The 26,861-nt window shown below is 43.4% G+C and overlaps 1 protein-coding gene across 7 annotated transcripts; it reads left to right on the top strand.

Annotated features, from left to right (window-relative positions):
* Positions 1–26,438, top strand: LOC140911718 (uncharacterized). 7 transcript variants are annotated; one of them, XM_073345299.1, is made up of 8 exons: positions 1–133; positions 7,355–7,576; positions 13,494–13,616; positions 16,083–16,130; positions 17,976–18,091; positions 19,629–19,721; positions 22,976–23,146; positions 23,463–26,438. In XM_073345299.1, the coding sequence occupies exons 2-8, from the start codon at positions 7,408–7,410 to the stop codon at positions 23,532–23,534; spliced, it is 792 nt and encodes a 263-aa protein (XP_073201400.1). In that variant the 5' UTR covers positions 1–133; positions 7,355–7,407; the 3' UTR covers positions 23,535–26,438. The 7 variants fall into 7 exon arrangements, with proteins under 7 accessions (XP_073201400.1, XP_073201396.1, XP_073201397.1 ...); XM_073345295.1 differs by lacking the exons at positions 1–133; positions 23,463–26,438 and adding exons at positions 228–685; positions 21,593–21,799 and having other exon boundaries at positions 22,976–23,056; XM_073345296.1 differs by lacking the exons at positions 1–133; positions 22,976–23,146; positions 23,463–26,438 and adding exons at positions 228–685; positions 21,593–21,799; positions 22,544–22,585.
* Positions 26,439–26,861: the final 423 nt, after the last annotated feature.

Here is a 26,861-nt window from a genome sequence, read left to right on the forward strand (position 1 = left end):
CAGCGCGAAAGCACTCAAGCGCTCCTGCGGCATTTGAGACTGTAAATATGTCCTTATGGGCATTACCTTGGAGAAAGAGGTTTCAGCTAAAGCCATTGAGCGATGAGGTGCTCAGCCCACACCCCATGAAAAGGTCAGTACGTGTCCGAGAAGCCAGTTAGCCTGCCTATTTGCACAGGGAGGGTGGGCTAGCCCTAATGAGGGATAAACAGGAGTGGGGAGTTAGATGGGCCCGGGCCGCGGGAGCTCGGGCTCCAGGCATATTCAGGGCCGGGGACTCTGCCCCACCAATGTTGGGAGCCGGGTCTCTCCCGCAGCCCCGCCTGGAGCGTCCCCCGGCTCCCGCCCGCCTGCGCGCCTCCCCCGGGCCCCAGAGCGTCCCGGCCTGGTTGAAAGCGGGCGGCTGCCGTGCCGTGCCGTGCCGCTCCGCGCTGCTCTCCCTCGCCCGAGCTGTCGGCCGCTGCGGCTGCCCACGGCGAGGCTGCAGCAGGGGAGCGGCGGCGGCAGGCTGGGGCAGGTGGCTGCTGCCGCCGCAGCTGAGGAGCGGGAGGGGGCACACGCATGATTGGTAGCCCGCCCCGCCTCGCCCCGCCCCAGCACCCACCGGGAGGCAACACCAAGGGGGCTTCCAGCTGGGAGACGTCGGGAGTGGACCGGACTCACCTGAGCAGCTGCTGGGGCTTGGGTGAGTGTTTGACCCTCTGATCTGCCCCAGCCCACAGTCACCGCTCCTGTCCCATGCTGGGTAAGGGGCAGCCCCGTTCCCCGTGAGGCTACGGTGACAGGCAGCAGGGGAGGAAGCCACATGTAATGGCAGCTCCCCCTTCCCCCCCCACCACCCACCCACCACAGGGGAGGTGAGGGAGGGGGGCCTTCCTGGACCTGAGCAGCTGGGGCTTGGGTGAGTGTTGTGACACCCTCCCCTCCCCCCTTCTCCCCCCGCCACGCAGCCACCACTCCTGCCCCACACTGGGCAAGGAGCAGCCCCATCCCCCACCCCCAGTGAGGGGCAGCAGCAGGGTAGGAGGCCACATGTGATGGCAGCCTCTTCTCCCCCCCCCTCCCCTGGCACCCGCCATAGCGGGAGGTGAGGGGGCTTCCTGGACCTGAGAGGGGCCCTAGGAGCAGCACGTGCAGTGACAGTGGTATGAGGTAAGTGTGTTGCCGGGGTGGGGTAGGGGAGAAGATGGGGATTCCTCCTCCGGAGCTTGCTACTGCTGGCGGGAGAGGGTTGGGGGGAGTTCTCCTCTCTGGCCCTAGCCCTGGGGCAGCCTGCCTGCACTTCAAGTTAGTCATCCCCAGCCCCATCCCACCACAAAGCCCGTGCCCCTAGCCAGAGCTGTCACCCCCTGTACTGCAGCCCCAGCCCTGAGCCCCCTCCTGTACCCCAACCCCCTGCCCCAGCCCAGACCCCGCACCCAAACTCTCTCCCAGAGCCTATCCTCCGCACCCCTCATCCTGCCCCAGCCTGTCCTCCGCACCCCAATTTCCTCCCAGAGTCTGTCCCCTGCACCCTAACTGTCTGCTCCAGCCCAGACCCCACGCCCCAACTCTGCATTACCCTCTCACTCTCAGTCTCCAAGAAAAATGGGAAAAAGAACTTAGCCTTATCATGACAACAGAAACATGGGAGAATATCTGGCATTATTTGAAATATTCTTCAAGTTCTTTATCCTTGCAATTCTTCCAGAACAAGATATTAAACAGGCACTACTGGATTCCAGAACATTTGCTGAAAGCTAGATTGGCAACATACTGAATGTTGCGATGTAAACAGTCCCAAGCCAATCTTTCACACATCCTCTATACCTGTCAAAAAAGTGCATGTGTTTTGGAACACCATATTCAGTGCTCTCTCAAACATTAACTGTGCTATCTTTCCTTCTCCAAGCTCATGTATTTTAGGAATGAATGGGTAATACCAAAAAGAAAAGGAGTACTTGTGGCACCTTAGAGACTAACCAATTTATTTGAGCATAAGCTTTCATGAGCTACAGCTCACTTCATCGGATGCATTCAGTGGAAAATATAGTGAGGAGAGTTATACACACAGAACATGAAAAAATGGGTGTTTATCATGCACACTGCATGGAGAGTGATCACTTAAGATGAGCTATTACCAGCAGGGGAGAGGGGAGAGAGAAAACCCTTTGTAGTGATAATCAAGGTGGGCCACTTCCAGCAGTTAACAAGAACATCTGAGGAACAGTGGGGGGAGGGGAGGAATAAACAGGGGGAAATAGTTTTACTTTGTGTAATGACTCAACTACTCCCAGTCTCTATTCAAGCCTAAATTAATTCCAATTCAGCAATCTCTCGTTGGAGTCTGTTTCTGAAGTCTTTCTGTTGAAGAATTGCAACTTTTAGTTCTGTAATCGAGTGACCAGAGAGATTGAAGTGTTCTCTGACTGGTTTATGAATGTTATAATTCTTGACATCTGATTTGTGTCCATTTATTCTTTTACGTAGAGACTGTCCAGTTTGACCAATGTACATGGCAGGGGGCACTGCTGGCACATGATGGCATATATCACATTAGTAGATGTGCAGGTGAACGAGCCTCTGATAGTGTGGCTGATGTTATTAGGTCCTGTGATGGCGTCCCCTGAATAGATATGTGGGCACAGTTGGCAATGGGCTTTGTTGCAAGGATAGATTCCTGGGTTAATGATTCTGTTGTGTGGTGAGTGGTTGCTGGTGAGTATTTGCTTCAAGTTGGGGGGCTGTCTGTAGGCAAGGACTGGCCTGTCTCCCAAGATTTGTGAGAGCGATGGGTCGTCCTTCAGGATAGGTTGTAGATCTTTGATGATGCGTTGGAGAGGTTTTAGTTGGGGGCTGAAGGTGATGGCTAGTGGTGTTCTGTTATTTTTTTTGTTGGGCCTGTCCTGTAGTAGGTGACTTCTGCGTACTCTTCTGGCTCTGTCAATCTGTTTCTTCACTTCAGCAGGTGGGTACTGTAGTTGTAAGAATGCTTGATAGAGATCTTGTAGGCGTTTGTCTGAGGGGTTGGAGCAAATGCGGTTGTATCGTACAGCTTGGCTGTAGTCAATGGATCGTGTGGTGTGGTCTGGGTGAAAGCTGGAGGCATGTAGGTAGGAATAGAGGTCAGTAGGTTTCCGGTATAGGGTGGTGTTTATGTGACCATTGCTTATTAGCACTGTAGTGTCCAGGAAGTGGATCTCTTGTGTGGACTGGTCCAGGCTGAGGTTGATGGTGGGATGGAAATTGTTGAAATCATGGTGGAATTCCTCAAGGGCTTCTTTTCCATGGGTCCAGATGATGAAGATGTCATCAATATAGCGCAAGTAGAGTAGGGACATTAGGGGACAAGAGCTCAGGAAGCGTTGTTCTAAGTCAGCCATAAAAATGTTGGCATACTGTGGGGCCATGCGGGTACCCATAGCAGTGCCCCTGATTTGAAGGTATACATTGGCCCCAAATGTGAAATAGTTATGGGGGAGGACAAAGTCACAAAGTTCAGCCACCAGGTTTGCTGTGACATTATCGGGGATAGTGTTCCTGACGGCTTGTAGTCCACCTTTGTGTGGAATGTTGGTGTAGAGGGCTTCTACATCCATAATGGCCAGGATGGTGTTTTCAGGAAGAACACTGATGGAGTGTAGTTTCCTCAGGAAGTCAGTGGTGTCTCGAAGATAGCTGGGAGTGCTGGTAGCGTAGGGCCTGAGGAGGGAGTCTACATAGCCAGACAATCCTGCTGTCAGGGTGCCAATGCCTGAGATGATGGGGCGCCCATGATTTCCAGGTTTATGGATCTTGGGTAGCAGATAGAATATCCCCCGTTAGGGTTCCAGGGGTGTGTCTGTGCGGATTTGTTCTTATACTTTTTCAGGGAGTTTCTTGAGCAAATGCTGTAGTTTCTTTTGGTAACCCTCAGTGGGATCAGAAGGTAATGCCTTGTAGAAAGTGGTGTTGGAGAGCTGTCGAGCAGCCTCTAGTTCATATTCCGACCTATTCATGATGACAACAGCACCTCCTTTGTCAGCCTTTTTGATCATGATATCAGAGTTGTTTCTGAGGCTGTGGATGGCATTGTGTTCTGCACGGCTGAGGTTATGGGGCAAGTGATGCTGCTTTTCCACAATTTCAGCCCATGCACATCGGCAGAAGTACTCTATGTAGAAGTCCAGTCTGCTGTTTCGACCTTCAGGAGGAGTCCACCTAGAATCCTTCTTTTTGTAGTGTTGGTAGGAAGGTCTCTGTGGATTAGTATGTTGTTCAGAGGTGTGTTGGAAATATTCCTTGAGTTGGAGACGTCAAAAATAGGATTCTAGGTCACCACAGAACTGTATCATGTTCGTGGGGGTGGAGGGGCAGAAGGACAGGCCCCGAGATAGGACAGATTCTTCTGCTGGGCTAAGAGTATAGTTGGATAGATTAACAATATTGCTGGGTGGGTTAGGGAACCATTGCTGTGGCCTCTTGTAGTTAACATTAAGAAGTTGCAGTAAATTTTTAGTGGCCAAAAGAGTTAATTTGAGAAAATGGAAATCTGCAATTCCTCTCTCTCACACAGATTGGCTTAGCGAGCTCTCTTCTGTTGCAGCAATAGAAAAAATGATTTGGCCTAATAGAAATGCTTGGGGAAAAAATGAGGATGTCTGGTCACACATGAACCTACTGCATACTTTTTCAGTTTAGTATATATTAGTCTCTGATATTCCTAGGGTATGTTCTCATTTTATCTGTTTAGTCACTTTAATAATTGATACCTTGCATCACCACTATGCAAGGTATCAATGTTCAGGGTTTGTTTTGTTTCAGGTTTTACAAATGAACATTGAATTTTGTTATTTATATGGTATTTCATTTAGTTTTGTTTATTTTATATACAAACAATATCACCTTGATCAATTGGGCCATCAGCCCTCACAGACAGAGCGCAATCACAACACTCCATTCGTGGTGTTGTAGCCAGTCCTTCAGCCACCCACTGGCCAAGCTGTCAGTGGCACTGGACAGCTGATTGGCATACCACAGCACAACCCAGAACCCCTGAGCTCAAGCGATCTGCCAGCCTTAGCCTCCCAAGTAGCTGGGATTACAGGTGTGCGCCACAGCACCAAACACAAAAAATATCAATAAGGTTAAAAAAATGGAGCTTGAAAGCTCATGGGGATGTGGCCACATTGGATCTTGCCCATTCTGTCTTGTGATGAGGGGTTGCTTTGGACTTCTTCTTGGATACTTTATAAGGAAGCTGAGCTGATACATTCATCATCACCATCATCTTCATGCCAAATAGGAACAGATAGTCATTTAAATTGTCATTGTTTACCTCTCCCAATTTTAGAAGTTGCAGACATGCTCCTCTCTTGTTCAGTAAGACTCTCTTTTAGTGCAGACAGTATACTTTCCAGGCACAGCATTTGCTGTTCTGGCCAGTGCTGTGTGAGGCTTAACACTCATCAAGTGGTTTTGTCTATTGATACACAATTCTTACCACTGGGGCAGGTAAGTAAGCATTATTTATCACCAATTTATATATAGGAAAATGAAACTAAGGTCTGGATTTTGCCACTGAATCACACTACATACTTCGTTCTTCAAGAAACCACATTGGCTACAGCATTGTGGCCACTGATGCACTAAATCCTAAATAATCTCTTTCCTTCTGTACCTAGGACAAAAAGCCACCTAGGCTTGCTGATGTTGTATAGTAACAACTCTGGTAACGTGCCATTTTCACTTTTCAGCCCCAACAGACACTTCTGCTTTTTGGATGGCAGTATGGTTGATAGTTTCCAATATTACAGTTAATGAATGCCACCTGACCCCTTACCAACATGACGCCATGCTTGGTGCCACCAGGGTGGTGCCAACAGTATACTTCCCTATATACTCTGTGGGATGTTTTCAGTCTGACTCCTAAAACTCAGTTTTAGGAATCTACTGCAATACTTCATGCTGGACTTCATGCTAGAATGCATGTCAGCTCTGATGTAATAGGCTCCATGGTAACCACTGATCTCTCAGATTTTAATCCAGACAAGTTTGACTTTACTATTTAGTAGGGCTGTCGATTAATCACATTAATTAACTCATGCAATTAACTCAGAAAAATTAATTGTGATTAAAAAAAATTAAATGTGATTAATCGCACTGTTAAACAATAGAATACCAATTTAAATTTATTAAATATTTTTGGATGTTTTTCTACATTTTCAGATATATCCATTTCAATTACAACACAGAATACAAAGTATACAGTGATCATTTTATATTATTTTGATTACAAATATTTGCACTGTTAAAATGATAAACAAAAAATGTTTTTCAGTTCACCTCATACAAGTACTGTAGTGCAATCTCTTTATCATGAAAGTTGAATTTACAAATGTAGAATTATGTACAAAAAAAATCTGCATTCAAAAATAAAACAATGTAAAACTTTAGAGCCTACAACTCCACTCAGTCCAACTGCTAAGAGAAACAAGTTTGTTTACATTTACAGGAGATAATGCTGCCCACTTCTTATTTACAATGTCACCTGAAAGTGAGAACAGGCGTTCGCATGGCACGATTGTAGCTGGTGTTGCAAGATATTTATGTGCCAGATGCACTAAAGATTCATATGTCTCTTCATGCTTCAACCACCATTCCAGAGGACACGCGTCTATGCTGATGATGGGTTCTGCTCGATAACGATCCAAAGCAGTGCTGACCGATGCGTGTTCAACTTCATTATCTGAGTTAGATGCCACCAGCAGAAGGCTGATTTTCTTTTTTGGTGGTTTGGGTTCTGTAGTTTCCACATCAGTGTGTCGCTCTTTTAAGACTTCAAAAAGAAAGCATGCTCCGCACCTCGTCTCTCTCAGATTTTGGAAGGTACTTCAGATTCTTAAATCTTGGGTTGAGTGCTGTGACTATCTTTAGAAATTTCACATTGGTATCTTCTTTGCATTTTCATCAAATTTGCAGTAAAAGTGTTCTTAAAATGAATATGTGCTGGGTCATCATCCGAGACTGCTATCACATGCAATATATGGCAAATGTGGGTAAAACAAAGCAGGAGACATACAATTCTCCCCCAAGGAGTTCAGTCACAAATTTAATTAACACATTATTTTTTTTAACAAGCGTCATCAGCATGGAAGCGTTCCTCTGGAACGATGGCCGAATCATGAAGAGGCACATGAATCTTTAGCGCATTTGGCACATAAATATCAGCTACAACAGTAGAAAATATAAGCAAGCAACAATTTACTAAATTTACCCCAGCTTTATCTCAATTGTTAAAACTTGAGAAGTCAATATGTTAACAATCTTTGCAAAATAAAAACTGGTTCTAATCTCTAATGCAAAGTATTGTGACTGAACTATCATTTATATTTAGGACTAGAAGAGAGTTTCAAGACAGATTACCAGGATTTTCCAGTGTCTTCAACAATGATATTGCGCTCAAGATTCCAAAAGCCTTCCGAGGTGAAGATTAGAAAACGACAAATAAGGTGTGGTAAAAATAAACAGAAAAAATCAACTGCGTCTCGGATACCAGTGGACCAGGAAACTACACGTAAATATCAAAACCTAAAGAAATCATCAAGTAAATGTGAAGGTAAACTTTTCTTTACTATAACTAAAGCGTGTGCCTGAGAGAGGTAATGTGCAAAGCAAAATTCAGGACTGAATTCAGTACTGAAATTTGGGCTGAATGGCCTCAGAAAACAGGCTGAGAAGGACATTCAGCACAGAAATACATAAGAACGGCCATACTGGCTCAGACCAAAGGTCCATCCAGCACAGTATCCTGTCTTCCAACAGTGGCCAATACCAGGTGCCCCAGAGCGAATGAACAGAACAGGTAATCATCAAGTGATCCATGCCCTGTTGCCCATTCCCTCCTTCTGGCAAACAGAGGCTAGGGACACCATCACTGCCCATCCTGGCTAATAGCCATTGATGGACCTATCCTCCATGAACTTATCTAGTTCTTTTTTGAACCCTGTTATAGTCTTGGCCTTCACAACATCCTCTGGCAAAAAGTTCCACAGGTTGACTGTGTGTTGTGTGAAGAAATACTTCATTTTGTTTGTTTTAAATCTGCTGCCTATTAATTTCATTTGGTGACTCCTCATTCTTGTGTTATGAGGAGGAGTAAATAACACTTCCTTATTTACTTTCTCCATATCAGTCATGATTTTATAGACCTCAATCATATATGCTCCCTTAGTTGTCTCTTTTCCAAGCTGAAAAGTCCCAGTTGTATTAATCTCTCCTCATACCGAAGCCATTCCATACCCCTAATCATTTTTGTTGCCCTTTTCGGAACCTTTTCCAATTCCAATATATCTTTTTTGAGATGGGGTGACCACATCTGCACACAGTGTTCAAGATGTGGGCATGTTATGCTTATAAGAAGCACACGGGATCTTTTATAGGGGAAAAGGCAATACGCCGCGTTTATTGAAGATACAACAATTAGCATATACATTCAATCACACCACGCGCACACACAAACACACTGTCCCACCAACTGATGTTACAGTTACCAGTCCAGAGTTTGGATCAACCTAGTGGCCAGCTAGGTTGATCACTGGTAGGGAGGAGCTGGGTTCCATTGGTCGCAACACGATGCTCCGGGGAAGTCTTGGCAGGACGAACCCAAAGTTTCATGGCAAGGCACCCTGTTTATATAGTGATTTTCCTTCACTGGGACCAATGAGTTTTGCACCATTATGCTGTAATCAATTGTAATTTGACGAGTGCTTGTTTTCTTAAATTGTCCTTCTCATTCTTTATCACAGCTATGTTGTCCCCATTGATAGGTGCCTGTCTCATCTTTAAAGTCGTCAATCTGCCCTCCTCTGACATTTCAATAGGGACATGTTGTACCTCCTGGCGCCCTTGCGTCTGTTTCTGGTTCCTCCCTCGTACATCTGGCTCAGCGATGGCCTTCACACTTATCTCTTAACACACACATTCCTCATTCACACACACAACAAAATTAATTTACATAGGACATTTTGAACAGGAACATCAAATTGCAATGCAAAAGAAAAACAATCCTTGCATTCTTTTACTTATTTTAAAATGCTAAACCTACAACAAGTTGGTGACCCTCTAAGGTCTGTCACTGCCTTTGAAATCAGCACAGACACAGATTCTGGCTGATACATCTTTACCAAATGACCCATTAGGCCATTCCTTTCTGCCATTCAAAAAGGGTGGCTGGCAGAATATGATCAAATCATACACCAATACATTTAATACATGTGTAACGATGCTGGCTTTGGTGGGACACAACTGAGAGTGCCAATTCAGGACAAATTGCTTAAAGCAGGGTAGTTACAGCCTAAGGCTGGGGTTTTTCCACCTCTAAGGCAAACCAAACCAGCCAGACACAGAGGACTTTGGTTTTACCCCACTGGCTAACCACAAGTCACACAAGCAATTCCGTTAGACACTCCAGTTTCCCAGTATCCCCACAAGTGCCACTCGTAATGGGGACAAATGGTTATGAAAACCAATACCCCTGTCATAAATATAAAGGGAAGGGTAACCACCTTTCTGTATACAGTGCTATAAAATCCCTCCTGGCCAGAGGCAAAACCCTTTCACCTGTACAGGGTTAAGAAGCTAAGATAACCTCACTGGCACCTGACCCAAAATGACCAATGAGAGGACAAGATACTTTCAAATCTGAAGGCGGGGGGTACAAAGGGTTGGTCTGTCTGTGTGATGCTTTTGCCGGGAACAGATCAGGAATGCAGACTTACAACTCCTATTAAGTTTGCTCAGATTTGTCCTCTAAAAAGAATGGCTCAGGTGTGGGAATCTCCCTTATGTCCTTTGCAGTGAAGACTGACTCAAAGAATTCATTTAGTTTCTCTACAACTGCCTTATTGTCCTTCAGTGCTCCTTTAGATCTCGATCATCCAGTGGCCCCGCTGGTTGTTTAGCAGGCTTCCTGCTTCTGATGTACTTAGAATTTTTTTTTAATTACTTTTTGAGTCTTTTGGCTAGCTGTTCAGATTCTTTTTTTGGCTTTCCTAATCATATTTGTACACTTAATTTGCCAGAGTTTACGCTCCTATTTTCCTCCCTAGGATTTAACTTCCACTTTTTAAAGGATACCTTCTTGCCTCTCAGTACTTCTTTTACTTTGTTTAGCCACGGTGGCTCTTTTTTAGTTCTTTTACTGTGTGTTTTAATTTGGGGTATACATTTAAGTTGAGCCTCTATTATGGTGTCTTTAAAACGTTTCCATGCGGGTTGCAGGGATTTCACTTTTGGTGCTGTACCTTTTAATTTCTGTTTAACTAACCTCCTCATTTTTGCATAGTTCACCTTTCTGAAATTAAATGCCGCCGTGTTGAACTGTTGAGGTGTTCTTCCCACCACAGGAATGTTAAATGTAATTATATTATGGTCACTATTACCAAGCAGTCCAGCTATATTCACCTCTTGGACCAGATCCTATTTAAGTATCTGGAGCAGCCTAAAAATGACCGGTTCCAGCAACAAACATTTCCCTACACACACCAAAACAAAGCTCACTACTAAAACAACAAGTCTAAATGCACTTCCTGTCATATCAGTGTCCTGAGACCTGTCCCAGAACCAAAAGTAGAACTTGAAATGTCTAGAGCAGGTCAATTCCTTGTAGGAAGAGAAGTGACGGAGGCAGGCACTCACCATATGCTTTCCTAGTCTGTTTATTCACTATGTGTGTACTCAGTTCCTGTTTACCTTAAACAAAGAGGGTAGAAGCATCAGCAAAGGTTCCCAGAAACAATTGTACCCTCACAACTCTAGCAAAAACAGAGGTTTCATTATAGTTAAATCAGTGTATAATTGGAGTAATGCCATGGTGAATTCAACCCAGTATTCTCAGCACAATTCGTTAATTCCCACTGCATTTCTGGATCCCCTGAAAGCTTCCTGTTTCTACCCTGTTCCTTCAGTTGCCTTATGTTCTGGCCAGAGCACTGAAAAATCAATGTTACCTTATGGTACTCATTTACTCTTCATCTTGTGCTGGCTCTGAAGTTACATTTTGTCCAACTTAGTAACACCCCCTTCCTCCTGTATTCCAAAGCATTAAGTCAAGCCCAAGAAGATGCTGCTTAATTCACCCAACCTCGTATTCAATGCCATGGTCCCCCTACACATTACATATCATTCTCCTGATGTCTCATGGCACTGGAGATCTATTCAGTATAGGGTATGATATAGGACAGATGAGACTTGGTGCCTCTGTCATGAAATGTCTGACTGTCTTGGGACTGTGTTTAGTATAGACTCGGCCAGTATTAAGTAAACAAACATCTTACCTTAGTAGAGGGTGAGAAAATGCTAGCCACAGACCAGCTGTAAAATCAACAGAGCTCTAAGGTATGTACACAAACTCTTCACAGACCTCTACCCCTTTTTAGTTTGGGTTTTAATATTGGAAACCTATTTTAAAAACTACTTTCCCATTGATTAATGGGATTGGCCCCAGTATTTTCAATCAGTGCTTGCACTCTCCTTTCTGGACGTTATTCTCATTTGTCTGATGTGCTGAGTATCAATATACCCCAAAAGAAAGGTATGACGAGAGACTGAAAGAAGTGTGCATGTTGGACTTTGTTTAGAAATGTGATACATTTCTTTCCCCTGATGCTGGCTGTGTGTATGTCTCTTCATCCTTAATTGACCTTCAAGTCACCAAGGTGTGAAACTCTGAGGAGGATAATCAAGTAAAGCACATGCTCTGTTATCCACCCCCCTTTTGAGCAGTTTCAGCAATACCTCTATGCTCTTGCCAGTTTCCAGTTTGACCTACTATATCACTGATGCCTCAGATTGAGGATAATCGGGTTTTCCTTGCCATGATCCATTGCATTCTGCTCCTTTCTCTCTTTAAAATAACTGTTTGATTTTAATACTTATTTGCAAAAAGAACAGGCGTACTTGTGGCACAAGTACGCCTGTTCTTTCTGTGGATACAGACCAACATGGCTGCTACTCTGAAACCTAACATTTATTTGTATCCTGTTCCCAGGACTAGGGCTTCCTAGAATTCAAATACCTTTCCTTGTAGCACTTACCTAGGAAGATTTGGGGTCTTTCACCAGTGGTGGTTGGTCCCCAAAATAAGTGCTGGAGCTGCAGGTAACACCCCAGGCCACTACTTTGCAGATGGATCTTATTTTCAAAGTGCAAAACTGGAGCACTAGGCTCAGGAGGCTACAGGGATGTGTTTTGCTGCAGTGGGAAAATGGGAAGAAAGAATAGGTGGTCTCTCTTTCTAGCTCACCTCCTCTCTCTTTCAGAATGGAAAACTGGGACACTTCTCAGGGAAACACAAGGTGGAAGAAAATAGTTCTGTATCCCTCCCTGACCCCTTTGCTGTTTTCTAAATCCAAACCTCTCCCTATCCAATCTAGCTCTTACTTTACTGTCTCTCACCCCAACACACCTGACCAGTTCACCCACACACTCATTCACCAACGGACTCCATTCCACCTTGGATTCAACCCTACTAATGCAACTTCTTTATGCCTCATGCTCCCCAAACTAGGGTGACCAGATGTCCCGATTTGATAGGGACAGTCCCAATTTTTGGGTCTTTTTCTTATATAGGCTCCTATTACCCCCCACCCCGTCCCGATTTTTCACATTTGCTGTCTAGTCGCCCTACCCAAATCACATCGGCTTCCTGCAACACAGTTATCCACCAACCCCTTGGGCCCTCAACCTTTGCACAGCTGACACTCTGAGGCTTAGGACACACACACACACACTTTCAGGACGAGAAGCATTCTCCCACCTCCTTCCTGACACCCATCACAACCACCAGGCTCAGAGCCTTCCACCTACTTGTTCACTTCGGAAAAGCTGGAACAGAGTAGGGTTGCCAACCCTCCAGGATTGTCCTGGAATCTCCAGGAATGAAAGCGTAATCTTCAATTGAAGATTATGTCATGTGAGAAAATCTCCAGGAATTCGTTCAACTAAAGTTGGCAACTGTAGAGCAGACAGTCGTGCTCTGTGCCTCCTCCCACTTTGCCCTGCAACCTGTATGCTGCAGCAGCAGGTGTCTCCCAACATTCCCTGGGATAGCCTCTGGGATTGGAGTAGCTTCAGTATCTCCAGTAGCCCGCAATGGCTGCAGGTGGTTCTGCACCCTGAGGTACATCAGCCATTCTATACTGTTGTGTGACATTATTGGTGGGGCTTAGCCCCTACTGACAAGCCATTTCTGTCTTTTACTATTTCCTACAGGTGGTGAATTTAAAACTAAAGTTAGCATTGGGTTTGATTTTGTCATTACAAAGGCAAAAAAAAAAAAAGATGACTGAAGTTTAGTTAAACCCAAAATCATATCTGCCTGAGCCCACTCTGTTACATTCATGTTGCCCGTGGCTGTATTTTAAGACTTTGTTTAGTTTTTCTACTTTTCAGGGGTTGCCATAGGAATATTCTGTTAGGTAACCTTTCTATTTTTCTGTGACCAGCAGAACTAACTGAAATTCATTTGTGACTAGCATACCAACACTATGACAGAAAGAAATGTTACATACTGACAAGGGACTCAAAAACGCTGCGTTTTGATTTAGACGAGTATGGTCATTGTAAAATATCAATTGAGGATTCACAATCCACTGAAGGTACAGTTTCTCTTTCTATATCAAAATAATATATATTGTCTAACGGGACACTTCTATGTATTTCCATGTACTTGCTTTCACTTACTCTGTATTATCAGTCAGCATTAGACACATTTGATCCCACTAGTACGATGCTTTGGTAGTTACAGAACAAAAACAACTAGTACAGGCTTAAAGTAAGAACAGTATAATTTTAAATGAAAAGTAGATTATCTTGTTTATTGGCCACTAGAGTAAAAGCATGTTTGTTTCTCCCCCCTCCACCTACTGGATTGCAATCATTTGGGAAGACTGCAGGGAGAAATAAAAGGAGATACAGAAACTTTGAGGTGTGGCCATATTTAACTCCTTCCTGACCTGTGACTGGGCTTCTCTAATCAATGCACAAAAATGGCACCCCAGCTAGCATTCAAAGAATAGCTGCTAGACATTTTGGGGGAGGAAATGGTAGAGGGAGAAAATACAAATAATGATTGAGTTGAGCAGCCCCAATGTGTTGAAGGGAGTGGAAGCACTGGTTGCGCTATGTGTGCCTCTAATGTGCTTCACAGGTTAAAAGCAGTAAATACTCAAGACTCCTTTTATTTTACCTTTTTCCTAGGGTAAAACAATCCTCTCCCTGAATGTTTATCCGTTTTGAGGGGTTAAATATAGAGCTAAATGCTGCCCTCGACTTCCACGGACAGAGAGGAGCTTACAATCCTAGATCATGGCGGAGGAGGTGTGGAATGGGAATTTGACAGGGTTCCAGAATTGGGATAAGTTTGGGAGGAAGCTGTTCTTCGCTGTATGCCCTCCCCTCCTCAAACTGCAGATCTATACAGTGCAAGACACTGCAGACCTAGGGCCAGCACCTTACCTGGGTAATTGAGCATAACTCCTGCCTCATGGGAGCTATGTCAATTTACTCCAGCTGAGGATCTGTATCTGATCCTACCTCTGTACAGCAGAAGGCCCCCATTGTCGGGGATCTAGAGGGAGCTGGCAGTTGAAGAAGACCATGACAGTCAAGATGTGCTGTCAAGTAATGCAAGGAGCTAGGGAAGGGAGTCAGGCCCAGTGGACTGCTGAAGACCCAACCTGACTGGGGACATCTGTGGATTTACAGCACTGAACTCCTGGACTCTTCTACAGATAGGGCTAGGGGAAGTATTCCAGGGAAACTCTGCAATTTGGAACTTGAGTTTCTATACTGAGAAAATAAGCTGTGGAGAATGGGGCCCATAATTAGTTTTTAAATATGAATTTGCATGTATGTGTATGGGAGGGTTTCCCATTATCTGGTGACCAATTTGTCAGCTGCTGGTCAGCAATCCCTGCGTAGTTAGGGTTAAGTTGTGTCTCCTAGCTACAGCTCCACAATGTCTACTAGAGCTGCACCACCGCAACAGAAGCTCTAAGAGGCATCCAAGCTCACAGGAAGCAGACCTGCTGCACCATGATGGAGAAGGGAGCAGCATGTGCTCCCCTCCACACTGACCAGGTCTGCCATTGCAGAGAGAGGAGCCACAGACTTTTGGAGGGGCTGGTGCAACGTTTGTAACTCTGAACAGCTGGAGGAGCACAGTGTTTGCAACTGTGGCCAGGCCCTGAGTGGGGAATGCAAGGTGGGGCACAAGCTACCTTCCTACCATTATACACTCACATAAGAGTTAGTCACAATTTGGCCCCTTGTTACTAGACTGGTGCTTAAAACTCAGATTAGTCTCTCACTGCACTACTAACCTCTATCTTCAAGGATTTATTCTGTTATAAAAGAAAGTGAATAAATACAATTGTCATACTCTCCTCCTCCCCAATACAGATATCAGGACAAAAATGGTACACAACTCCATTTAAGTAGGCCTACACTTAAGGCAGCATATAGAGTACAGACACTGTATGCCCAGCTAGAACATCAGGGTAGATGGCGAGGCACTGCTTAAGCTAGTGGAGAAAGACCAGGACCTTAGGGTATACATGGCTGCCTACATGCCTAAGGAGGGCCTCCCACTTCTACATTACTTTTAGCAACGTAGTGTCCTACTGCCTCCCTGCTGCCAGAGCCCTTCCCCAGAGCCCTTCCCCACTGCAGTGAAATGCTCCAGCAGTGGAGAAAGGCTCTGGCAAGGGGGAGGTAGTGGGAAAAGGCCAGCAGCTCCCTACTGCTGAGCCTTTCCCCCACTGCCTTTCCCCTGTCAGAGCCTTTCACTGCTGCGTGCAGATACACACTGCAGCCTCGGCACAGCCTGCCTTTTCATTGTCCTGTGTAGCTACACCTACTCTGCAAGTGGCTGATAAGGCCATTGTAAGTGTATATGAATGCAAAACCGTGGTTAAGAATTAGAAGGAAATGAAGCCTGACTCCTATTGTTACTGAATATTCCAGGAAAACTGAATGTTGAGTTTTTGCAGAATACTTTTAAAAAATATTCTTAGTTTGCATCCTATGTATGTTTAATTGCAAAAATATTCTTTATATTTTAGATATTGCATGGTTAGACATATTCACAAGCAACAAACTGAATAACTGTGGTAAGATTTTGGTTACTGTGGCCCTGAGAGCAAAACTATATTTGTTTGTTAGAGTTTTGGTTTTGAAAAGGTTTTTGATGGACCTTCAAGGGAAATACAGGGGGTTAGTAATGCAACAAGAAGGTGTTACTGATCTTAGAGATTCCTGTCTATCTTAAGGTTTTCTATAATGCTCATCATTGTAGTAACAAAGCACTGCTAAGACTAACATTAATATTCAGAACATTAATAATATTTAGCACTTATATAGCGCTATACAAATATTAGTTACCAAAACATGCTCGTTAGGTAAGGAAGTCCTTATTAAACCCACTTTATAGGTGGGCTAAGAGAGTTTGAATGATTTGTTTAATTCCAGCATTCAATGAGGCAGTGCTACATTTACAACAAGTTCTTGGCTTCCAAGCTCATGGTCAAGCTTCAAACATATTCAAAGGTGATATATAAATTAGACTCCCTTAGATCTGCTTACACCAGAATTCCAATGTGTATGGGAGTCTTAGGTGGTGTTACAAACATTTGGGCAGCTGGAAGGAGGATGAAAAGTGAGGATTAAAGCAGGAGATGGCTTCCTTTAACTTACATCCTCCTATCATCTGTTTTTATTGCTACATTTCTCTCTCCTGGCCTGTTGGAATGTGAATTAGTCTTATGGCTTCCTTACATGCAGTTGAACTCATTGATGTGCAATTTGCACATCACTTCTGAATTTGGCCCATCGAGTGAAAGGGTATAACACAAGGATAAAGAACTTGAAATATCTTGCACGTTACAGGAGATATCCTCCCAGGTTTCAAATTAGTATAATTTACCTGCTGAGGTACAACTAAATGGTGTATTTTATTCCTTCTTCTTGCAGATTTAGTCCATCTAAATGCCATTATCTTTATTTAGATGTAGTTGCATATAAATAGACTGTGCTAGAACGTGCCCCACAGTCTACCAAGGATTTTTAGAGGGATTCCATGTAGTTAAAATACCCAGAAGGCTGACTCAGACATAGTTCCTTCCAGGGGTCTCCCATAAGTGCACACCAGCCAGTCGGAGGTTCATTGGATGGCACAAAGGATGAATTTGGTCCACTGACGCCAAATGGTTTTTAAAGAGTACAAAGCTTTCCAGAACAACAACAAAAAAATCTCTTTAATTGCACTGACTTGTAGAACTTGTAAAGGTACGGTGATACTATGGGGACAGACATATTCTAAACAGAAAAAATACTGCCTGACCTGGTTGGACTTAGCCATACTCTATTTACTATAGGAATTCCTTTTAAAGAAAGAACTGTATTATTTGTGGGATCCCTATTTGGTAATTCCTGCAGCTGGCCTATCAACAACCCCTCATTTCAGTCTTCCATTTCATATAGATTGGTAGAAGGTATTCTTGGTTCATATCCTTTCTGCTTATGATCCTTATTTATTAGTTTTCCCAGTTTTTTAATCTAAACCTTGTTTTTGGTCTTGAGATGGCCAACAGAAATGGATATTTTTCACTTACTGTTAGAATTAGTTAAAACTTCGCACTGCCCTATTATTTCCCTCGTTTTTATGCTATTTAGAGAACGTCATTTCAAATAGGAGTCAATCCAACCATCCCATGAATGACTCAGAATCCATGGTGTCATTCATTTTTATAAGGAGGATATAAAGCCATGGTTGTGTTATATGCTTTTGGTAGATCCCAAAGTACTTTACAAAGATGGTCAATATCTGGAGTGCTTAGGCGTGTTGTTATTCTTGTGTCTATCAGTATACAGTGAAAACTGAATATTGCCTCTGCAGAAGATTTTCTAGTTATGTTTCAATTCACAAAAAGAGTCTGTATTTTAAATTTATACTTTAGCTCCAGTGGCCAGAAACAGAATTAAAAAACGTTGTAAAAATTTGGTGACCATGACCCAGCGATCAAAAAATAACTTTCTCCTATTGGGCAAGAATAAGAAACAACTGTACCTGAAGGTAAGAAGTAGTATATTTGCCCCTCATCTTTTCATCAAATCGTCTTTGCCTTTCTTCATCCTTTTTCAGTTTTCCCAAGTCCCTTTCTGCTCCTGTTAAAGGAAATCAGAGCTCAGCTGCTTATGCTGAGCTCTGGTGTTTGGATGCTGACAGCCTCCTATCTCTTTCACTGCTATTCTTGGTAATGTATTTTAAATCTCAGAGCACACTTGTGTATATATGGCATGCTCTGAGATTTAGAATACAAAGTGCATACAAAGCATCGAGTAAGCTAGAAAGCAAATGTTAGTACTTCGTAGCACATCATTAGAGCCCAGTGTGGGAAGCTAGGTTCTAGCTTCCTGTAGAGAGGGAGAGATTGCTGCAACAGGAGGTGATGTGCAGGAAGAGAAGGGAGGAAAAGAGGAATAAAGTACTCCATGTGAAAGAGGAGGGCTTGGGAGTGGAATTCTCTTCTCAGGACAAACTGGAGTTTCAATATTCAGACAGGAATATTGATCTAAGAAAAGAAACCACAGATCTGTGTGCTAACATGCTTTTACTCTTACCCTGTGTAATTAGAATTTTTTGTTTTTGTTTTGTTTTGTTCTCCAAGCCATTGAGGGTTTGTCTAGATTAGGGAAAGCAATCAAGGTTTGGTTACCCTAGTGTTATAAGAGAACAACTTTAACCTTGAGTTAACTGGTTCTGATTGACTCCAGGAGGATATCTAAGATGGATCTCAACCAACTAAATTGAGGCAAAAAGGTGTCAACAGGTATGTATGCTATGGGAAACAGGATCGCTAACCCTGACTGCTTTTCTTAGTGTAGGCAAACCCTGTGTCACTTCCTCATGTTAAATTTGAAAAACCATTTTTTGTTTCTTTTTAATTTACAATTCACTTTCTATGGAAAGCATTTTGTGAGAGAATGAGTAAAGGCATTCCTATTAAAATACAGGAGAACAAGCACTTAGAAGGGATTTACCTGATTCAGAGATTAAATGTCCACAATTTTTTTTTGTCTGAAATGGGTACCACAGAATCTAGAAAGATTTGAACCTTGTGCCCCAAGTTGTCACTGGTAAATGAACTGTTTTGAAGTTCCAGATCATAACTCAGCATTCCCTGACATGGTTCCAGCTTTCAATTAATATGTTTTAAGTTTCTCAAAACTGACAACCTTAGAAAGTTCATGGGCCCTATTCTCCTCCAGCAGGATATAAACATTTTCCTTGGGCTCAATGGGCATAATTAGATCCCCATGGCTGTAACATACTATGAGAATATAATAAAAACATGATTCAGTCCCATCTATGCTGCAAGATGGAATTATGTTTTGAACCAAGTTGAGGAACTATCTTATTGTAACTGGTCTCCATCCAGTTCATTCTGCAGTATAGGTGGTCACTAAGTCTCTTAAAAATTCTTTAAATTTCCCATCAGAGGGATTGGAATAGTTTTGTTTAGAATTAATCAGCCATTGACGGTACAACCCATGGTTAATACAATTCAGAATAGGAAGGGAAACACCAATTTTGGTGGCTGTCTTCACAGGTCTTGAATCCAAATGGTAAGACAACAGAGGGTCATATGGTGGAAGAAGACGGCATGGAAGTGATTACAGGTGGAGCTCCTGACCCCAGGCAGGTATGTGGCCAGCCAAATATGTGTGGTGTGTGTACACACCTATGCAGGGGGTGGAACTGTACAAGGGGCACAACCCTGATGCTTCAATCCCATTTGCTACAAATGATATCATTTACATTTCACCAATTATCTGTACTCCTATTCTTTCTGATTTTTAACATTAAGTGAAAGAGTAATGATGTCTCACCTGTGAATTGGTGGTCATCTTCTAGGAGTGCATCCATCAGTTCAGAGTCAATCTTTAGGCTTAGACTAGAACATAGACGATACAGAGAAGTTTCTCCACAGTTGTCATAAATATAAAGGGAAGGGTAACCACCTTTCTGTATACAGTGCTATAAAACCCCTCCTGGCCAAAGGCAAAACCCTTTCACCTGTAAAGGGTTAAGAAGCTAAGATAACCTCGCTGGCACCTGACCAAAATGACCAATGAGGAGACAAGATACTTTCAAATCTGAAGTGGGTGGGGGGCAACAAAGGGTTCATCTGTCTGTGTAATGCTTTTGCTGGGAACAGATCAGGAATGCAGCCTTACAACCGTTAGTTAGTAAGTAATCTACTTAGAAATGCGTTAGATTTCCTTTTGTTTAATGGCTGGTAAAATAAGCTGTGCTGGATGGAATGTATATTCCTGTTTTTGTGTCTTTTTGTAACTTAAGGTTTTGCCTAGAGGGATTCTCTAGGTTTTGAATCTGATTTCCCTGTAAGGTATTTACCATCCTGATTTTTACAGAGGTGATTCTTTTACCTTTTCTTTAATTAAAATTCTTCTTTTAAGAACCTGATTGATTTTTTCATTGTTTCTTAAGATCCAAGGGTTTGAGTCTGTGTCCACCTGTACAAATTGGTGAGGATTTTTATCAAGCCTTCCCCAGGAAAGGGGGGGGGTGTAGGGCTTGGGGAGAGATTTTGGGGGAAGATGTTTCCAAGTGGGCTCTTTCCCTGTTCTTTGTTAACACGCTTGGTGGTGGCAGTATACGGTTCAAGGACAAGGCAAAATTAGTACCTTGGGGAAGTTTTTAACCTAAGCTGGTAAGAATAAGCTTAGCAGGACTTTCATGCAGGTCCCCACATCTGTACCCTAGAGTTCAGAGTGGGGAAGGAACCTTGACAACAGTAATTCCAGAGGACTGCGGTTGGGCAAGCCCAGACATGTGAGCCAGCAGAGACTTCCAGTACAAAAGCTAAAGTCCACATCACAGCTGTAACAGAAAGAAGAAAAGGGAGGGGACTCTGGCCTGATGGATATACCTCTATGAGAAGACCAACTTACAGGGAAAGCAAAACTGTCCCATTGTCAAGAGCAGTGCACTCACCTGAAGTCAGAACTACTGGGAAATAACAAGCAGTAGACTCAGAAAAGGAAAGTTGACAGACACCAAACATAAACCAGAAATTCAGAATGAACTACTCCACTGCAGGACCTTGAGACTTAAATCTGTATCAGTAGAAGACTATGAAACAACATGGTAATGTCTTGTGAATGTATGAACAGGCAATTGGGTGTCAGCTTACCACATTTCAGTGTAGAAAGTCTCGTTTTTAACTGGCCTGTAGGTAGAAATGGATAATGGATATTTTGTGGGCACACAAAAATACATTAGTATGGTGGCTTTGGCATATTTTCTCTGAACAGACATCCTAATCCAGTGGAAAATGGAAGTTTCAGACAACTTAATTTATTCTCAAAAGCATTTATATTATGGTAGCACCCTAAGGCACAACCAGGTTAACTTAATGGTCTTCAAATTTAAATTGACAAGGTGATCTTTTATTGGACCAACTTCGATTGGCAAAAAAGACAAGCTTTTGAGCTACACAGTCCTTTTTCAGGTCTAGGCAAATTTAAATGTCAGTCTCTCCATTTAAAGGCAATAAGTTTCAGACTGCATGGGTTCAGATACAGAACTGATCCCAGAAAAGTTGATCTGAAGAAATTGGAAAAAAACCAAGATGGACAGCTGCCATTTCTAACAAGTGAAGGAGCATGTCTCCTAAGCCAGAAAGGAGTGATAACTTTGACTAGATCTCTCTTGATCTTTCTGGTAACCTGAGAAAACAGAGGAACAGCAGGAAAGGTTGGTTGTGTTTTGTTTATTTCCTCCCCTCTGTTTTAAGATGTTCCTGGGAGCACTTTCTCTTTCTAGGACAGAAGTCCTAGAAAATAGTTTCCTTTGCATTTCTGGAACAAGTCTCTGAATTGGAGACAGAGTAAAAAGTGAAGTCCAAGGAGCAGAGGGTGAGAGAAATTTCCCTTTCTGAGAAGGACAAAGCTTTCAGAGGTCTGAAGTCTTTGACAATTTTAAGAGTTATCTACTACACTTTAATTTGCTTCTCCACTGGTGTAGATAAAGAAATGCCAGGTCAGGATGATCTTAGTCAGAGGGAACTGTTCCCAAGGGAACTACATGGGGTAAAACCTGGGCAGTTGGGATCTCATGGCATGTAGTATAGGGCCAGCCAATTCCAATAATACAGGGTGTCCAATCTGATAGTAGACCCCTGCCTCGTGAGAATGGAGGGTGTTTACTAGGATTGTCTTAAAGGAGTGGGGATGGGAAACCTGAGAGGACTCACTGGAACCAGAGCCTGGAATAGTATGCCATCAGTATGTGTGTGGTTGGGGGAGGGAGATTGTCAAATCCATACTTGTGTGTTGCTCTTTGTCTTGCTCCTTCTCTTCTCAATATTATGGTATCAAAAGCATTAAGGGAGGGGTAAGTCTGGCAGTGGTAAGTCTGGCAGTGGTAGGTGTAGCATATGAGTCCCATCTGAGAAGGTGCTCTCACTGATGCCGGTGGCATGGTCTTCACCTCTCTTAGAACTTTGGCCTGAAATTAGCAGCTGGAGGCAGTTCTTGAAGGCAGCAGAGAAAGGAAGAGAAGGTAAGAAAAGAATAAGATGAAAAACAGAAAGGGTCTTGAGCAAAGAAATGGCCCTGAGAAAAATGTTGCTGCTCTTAATGGTGGCAGAAGACTGCTTTAGGTGTTTGGGCCTACCCAGCTCCAGTGCCTTGGATACCTGGCAGGAAAGTTTTTTCACCGCTATCTCTGTATTGTCCTAAAGGTGAGCAGGTCTTCCCTGAGGTTCAGACTCTGCACTGACAGACGCACTTCACCTGACAAAGGGAAAAATATTACATTTTTTTAAAAATGAAATAAGTTAGCAGCATTTCCATTTTAACTTTTCATGGCAGATATCTTTTAGAAACACAGGCCTTACTATACATGCATCACTTTGTATGTTTTTCATAGTTGACTGAACAAGACAACCAGCTGTTCATCATGCATAACAACCAAGAAGATTCAGTTAGATTTCAGTGTTATAAGGATCAGAACTACTACCTTCATGTGAACAAGGACTCTGTTGATCTATGCAAGATGGAAGAAACCGATGGTGATACAGGAAAAGACTTCTATTTCAAGGTGGCATATGTGTGATACATAGTTCCCTAGGCCTTGCAATGTCTCAAGTATGTACGAAGCCCCTAAAATGAGCCAACACAAAATAGAAATGAAGGGAGATTGAGATCATGTGGGGATCAAGTTCCTTAGTTTTGTATAAAGTTTTTCAATAGTCTCTGTTTCGAGATTCACTATTTTTGATGTCTGAGAGCGATCAGTTTGTGTTTTAAATATACTGTACCTGAGTGACATATGTAACTTAAGGGGGGATGGCTAGCAGTGTTCTAGAAAAAAGCAATTTCTTGGTAACTTTTTTTCTTGACTTTATACTTTAAAGGAGGCTGATTTGGGAAGTGGGAAACAACAGCAGAAGCCCCAAGATAGGAAGCGAGAATCACAGAAAAGATAAAATAGAAAACACTTTTAATATTACATTTTGTAATAAGAAAATTTGTTTCTTAAATGTCCCACATCAATTCACCTGAAAAACATGGAGAGAAATAATTATTCAGCAGCCACTACATGTACGTGAATATGTGTGCACTATGTACTTACTTTACTGAGGCTTTGCTGCAGTAGCCATTCTGCTCCCACCCTGGAAATCTGAAAAAAAGAGCCTAAGGACAGAGGGCTAGTAGTTAAAGGCTAACAGCAAAGCTATTCCACCTTCTTTACCACCCCCCAAGTAAATCCATTTGCATCTCCAGGCTGCTCCAGCCCTAATTCTTCATCTTTCCACCCCCCACCAAAAAAACCAACGGCATGGCCTGAGAATCCCACTGCATTAGCGGGAAGAAGGCAGATTGGACATCATGGAAGGATGTGCTCCCTGTGAACTTTGGTCTGGTCAACTCCTAACTCTGAATCCTAGAGGGAAATACAATAGAGAAAGAAATCTTTAGCTCAGGTACAGAACAAAGTACAAAACAGTACAAACAAAAATTGAAATAAGTGTCTGAATAAATGAATTCAAAGAATAAACTCACGCTTCTTACCTTGGGCTTGCAGCAGCCCTTGTGCAGGACAGAGCCATCTGAAATAGGCAAAGGAACAAACCCAAAATATGAAGTGGTTGATCTAGACATCAAGGCTCTGATTCTCCATTTCCCAGCACCTTACTTCATTATTTACCCATGTAAAGTGGGTGTAAAACACTACCATTTGATTTCATAACCTATTAAACTCATTTTGCTCTGGTGTAAATGACTACACAACAGTGAACCAAGCCTTAAATATCAGACATTACACAACTACTCCAGGGTACTATACCTGGAACTGCAGGTTTGGTGCAACAATGCACAGGTCCCACAACATTTGCAGAGAGTGTTCTGTGTGGATATAGAACACTGTGTGCACCTGGAACAGGAAACCTAATGTGGACACTCAATTGTACTAGGCTAAGTTGCAACCAAGCAATTCTCTAGTAGGCTTCAAAGTTGCGTGAGACCATGCAAGAAGAGAAACAGAACTCAATTTTCACACATCGCCATGCATAATGCTACTGCTGAGCTAACACCTGTTATACCCTTTAAATAGTAAGAATGTGTGCAAAGTTGTGAAGAAACCTAACAACTTTTGCTGCTCAATAAACAAGAGATTCTGACATAACCCCTTCATTTTGACTAAAAATTCTTATGGATCCAGGTGTCTGATCAGACACCATTTAAATCAGTAAAAGACAGCCATTGACTTCAATGTGCATTGCACTGGATCTTAATGATTTGAAATCTCCATTGGATGAAACACAGACTTGAGTGACTTTAATTGATAAATAGAACTATCTGTTATGTTGCTCACCCATTAATTAAACTAAATGTCATTACACAACAGTATCTCACAATACATTTATTTTGAGAAAGAGGGCAGGAGAACAAAGACCCTAATTCAGTTTGAATATTTGAAAAGTGCTTCCAAGTGCAGGTATTTTGGATTCATTCTGTGCTTCTGGAGCAGGGGTAGGCAACCTTTTTGGCCAGAGGGCCACATCGTGGTTGCAAAACTGTATGGAGGGCTAGGTAGGGAAGGCTGTGCCTCCCCACACAGCCTGGCCCCTGCCCTCTATCCACCCCTTCGACTTCCCACCCCCGACTGCCTGCCTCAGAACCTCCAGCCTATCCAGCTCCCCCTGCTCCTTGTCCCCTGACTGCCCCCTCCTGTCCTTAACTGCCCCACCCCAGGACCCCAACCCCCCTCCCCCCCCAAGTCCCTTTCAGAATGCAGCCCTGCGAACATGGGCGGAGGACTCAGGAGGAGCAGGGGCAACTGCGCAGCTGGAGAGAAGCGGCGGTTTCTCCTTCAAAGCACTGCTTCTCTCTGGCCGGCTGCGCGGCCGGCCGCTGCTCCTCTAGAGTCCTCCACCTGCGTTTGCAGCACTCCCATCGCCCACACCTCCGGCCTGCTCTCCTAAGGCTGTAGGTGAGCCTCCATCCCTGCTCTCCCCTTCCCTCACAGTGCAGCCCCCCCCCTCCCGTGGGGAGTGCACCAGTGCTGATCTGCCCGAGTGCCTGGCCCTGGGGCCCCCTGTTGTTGGAGGACCTGTGTCAGGGCACCTGTGTTTACAGGTAAATCCGCCCCTGAGTCGTGCCGCCTGGCCGGAGCCAGCCACGCCACCACGCTGCCCGGCAGGAGCTCGTAGCCCTGCCACCCAGAGCGCTGACAGCACGGTGAGCTGAGGCTGCCGGGAGGGCTGGGGGCTAACCTCCCCAGCTGGGAGCTCAAGGGCCGGGTAGGATGGTCCTGGGTGCTGAATGTGTCCCCTGGGCCATAGTTTGCCCACCTCTGCTCTAGACCCTGTTGTGCCACTGATTAAGATTAGCAATATGATGGTCCTATTCATGTACAAAACACTCTCTCTAGTGGCTAAATTCGTGGAACTGTTCCTTCACTGGTTTTAGGATGAAGCTGATAGTGAGTCAAAGTCCCTGGAAAGATTCTTCCTGACTTCTGTGGCCTTTGGACAGGGCCTGTAGTAAAAGTGTGAATTGTGGTGCCACATGTACAGTATGTAGTTATTTTGCACTTGGCTTGTTTACATGCACAGCTTCATTTTTTCACTCTCTCCTATTTCAAATTAGGGCTGTCAAACAATTAAAAAAAATTAAACAATAGAATACCATTTATTTTAAATATTTTTGGTTGTTTACTACATTTTCAAATATGTTAATTTCAGTTACAACACAGTGTACAGTGCTCAGTTTATATTTATTTTTATTACAAATATTTGCACTGTAAAAAAATATTTTTCAATTCACCTCATACAAATATCATGAAAGTTGAACTTACAAATGTAGAATTCAGAGTAGCAGCCGTGTTAGTCTGTATTCGCAAAAAGAAAAGGAGTACTTGTGGCACCTTAGAGACTAACCAATTTATTTGAGCATGAGCTTTCGTGAGCTACAGCTCACTTCATCGGATGCATACTGTGGAAAGTTCAGAAGATCTTATTATATACACACAAAGCATGAAAAACTGAATGCATCGGATGAAGTGAGCTGTAGCTCACGAAAGCTTATGCTCAAATAAATTGGTTAGTCTCTAAAGTGCCACAAGTACTCCTTTTCTTTTTGTTTGTCTTAGTGATTGACAGAATAAGAAGTAGGACTGAGTGGACTTGTAGTTTTTGTAGAAGTAGGACTGAGTGGTCTTTATAGTTTTACACTTTTGTTTTTGAGTGCAGTTATGTAACCAAAAAAATCTGCATTTGTAGGTTACACTTTCACAATAAAGAGATTGCACT

The sequence above is a fragment of the Lepidochelys kempii genome, chromosome 5 (assembly GCF_965140265.1).
Source record: "Lepidochelys kempii isolate rLepKem1 chromosome 5, rLepKem1.hap2, whole genome shotgun sequence".
NCBI lineage: Eukaryota > Metazoa > Chordata > Testudines > Cheloniidae > Lepidochelys > Lepidochelys kempii.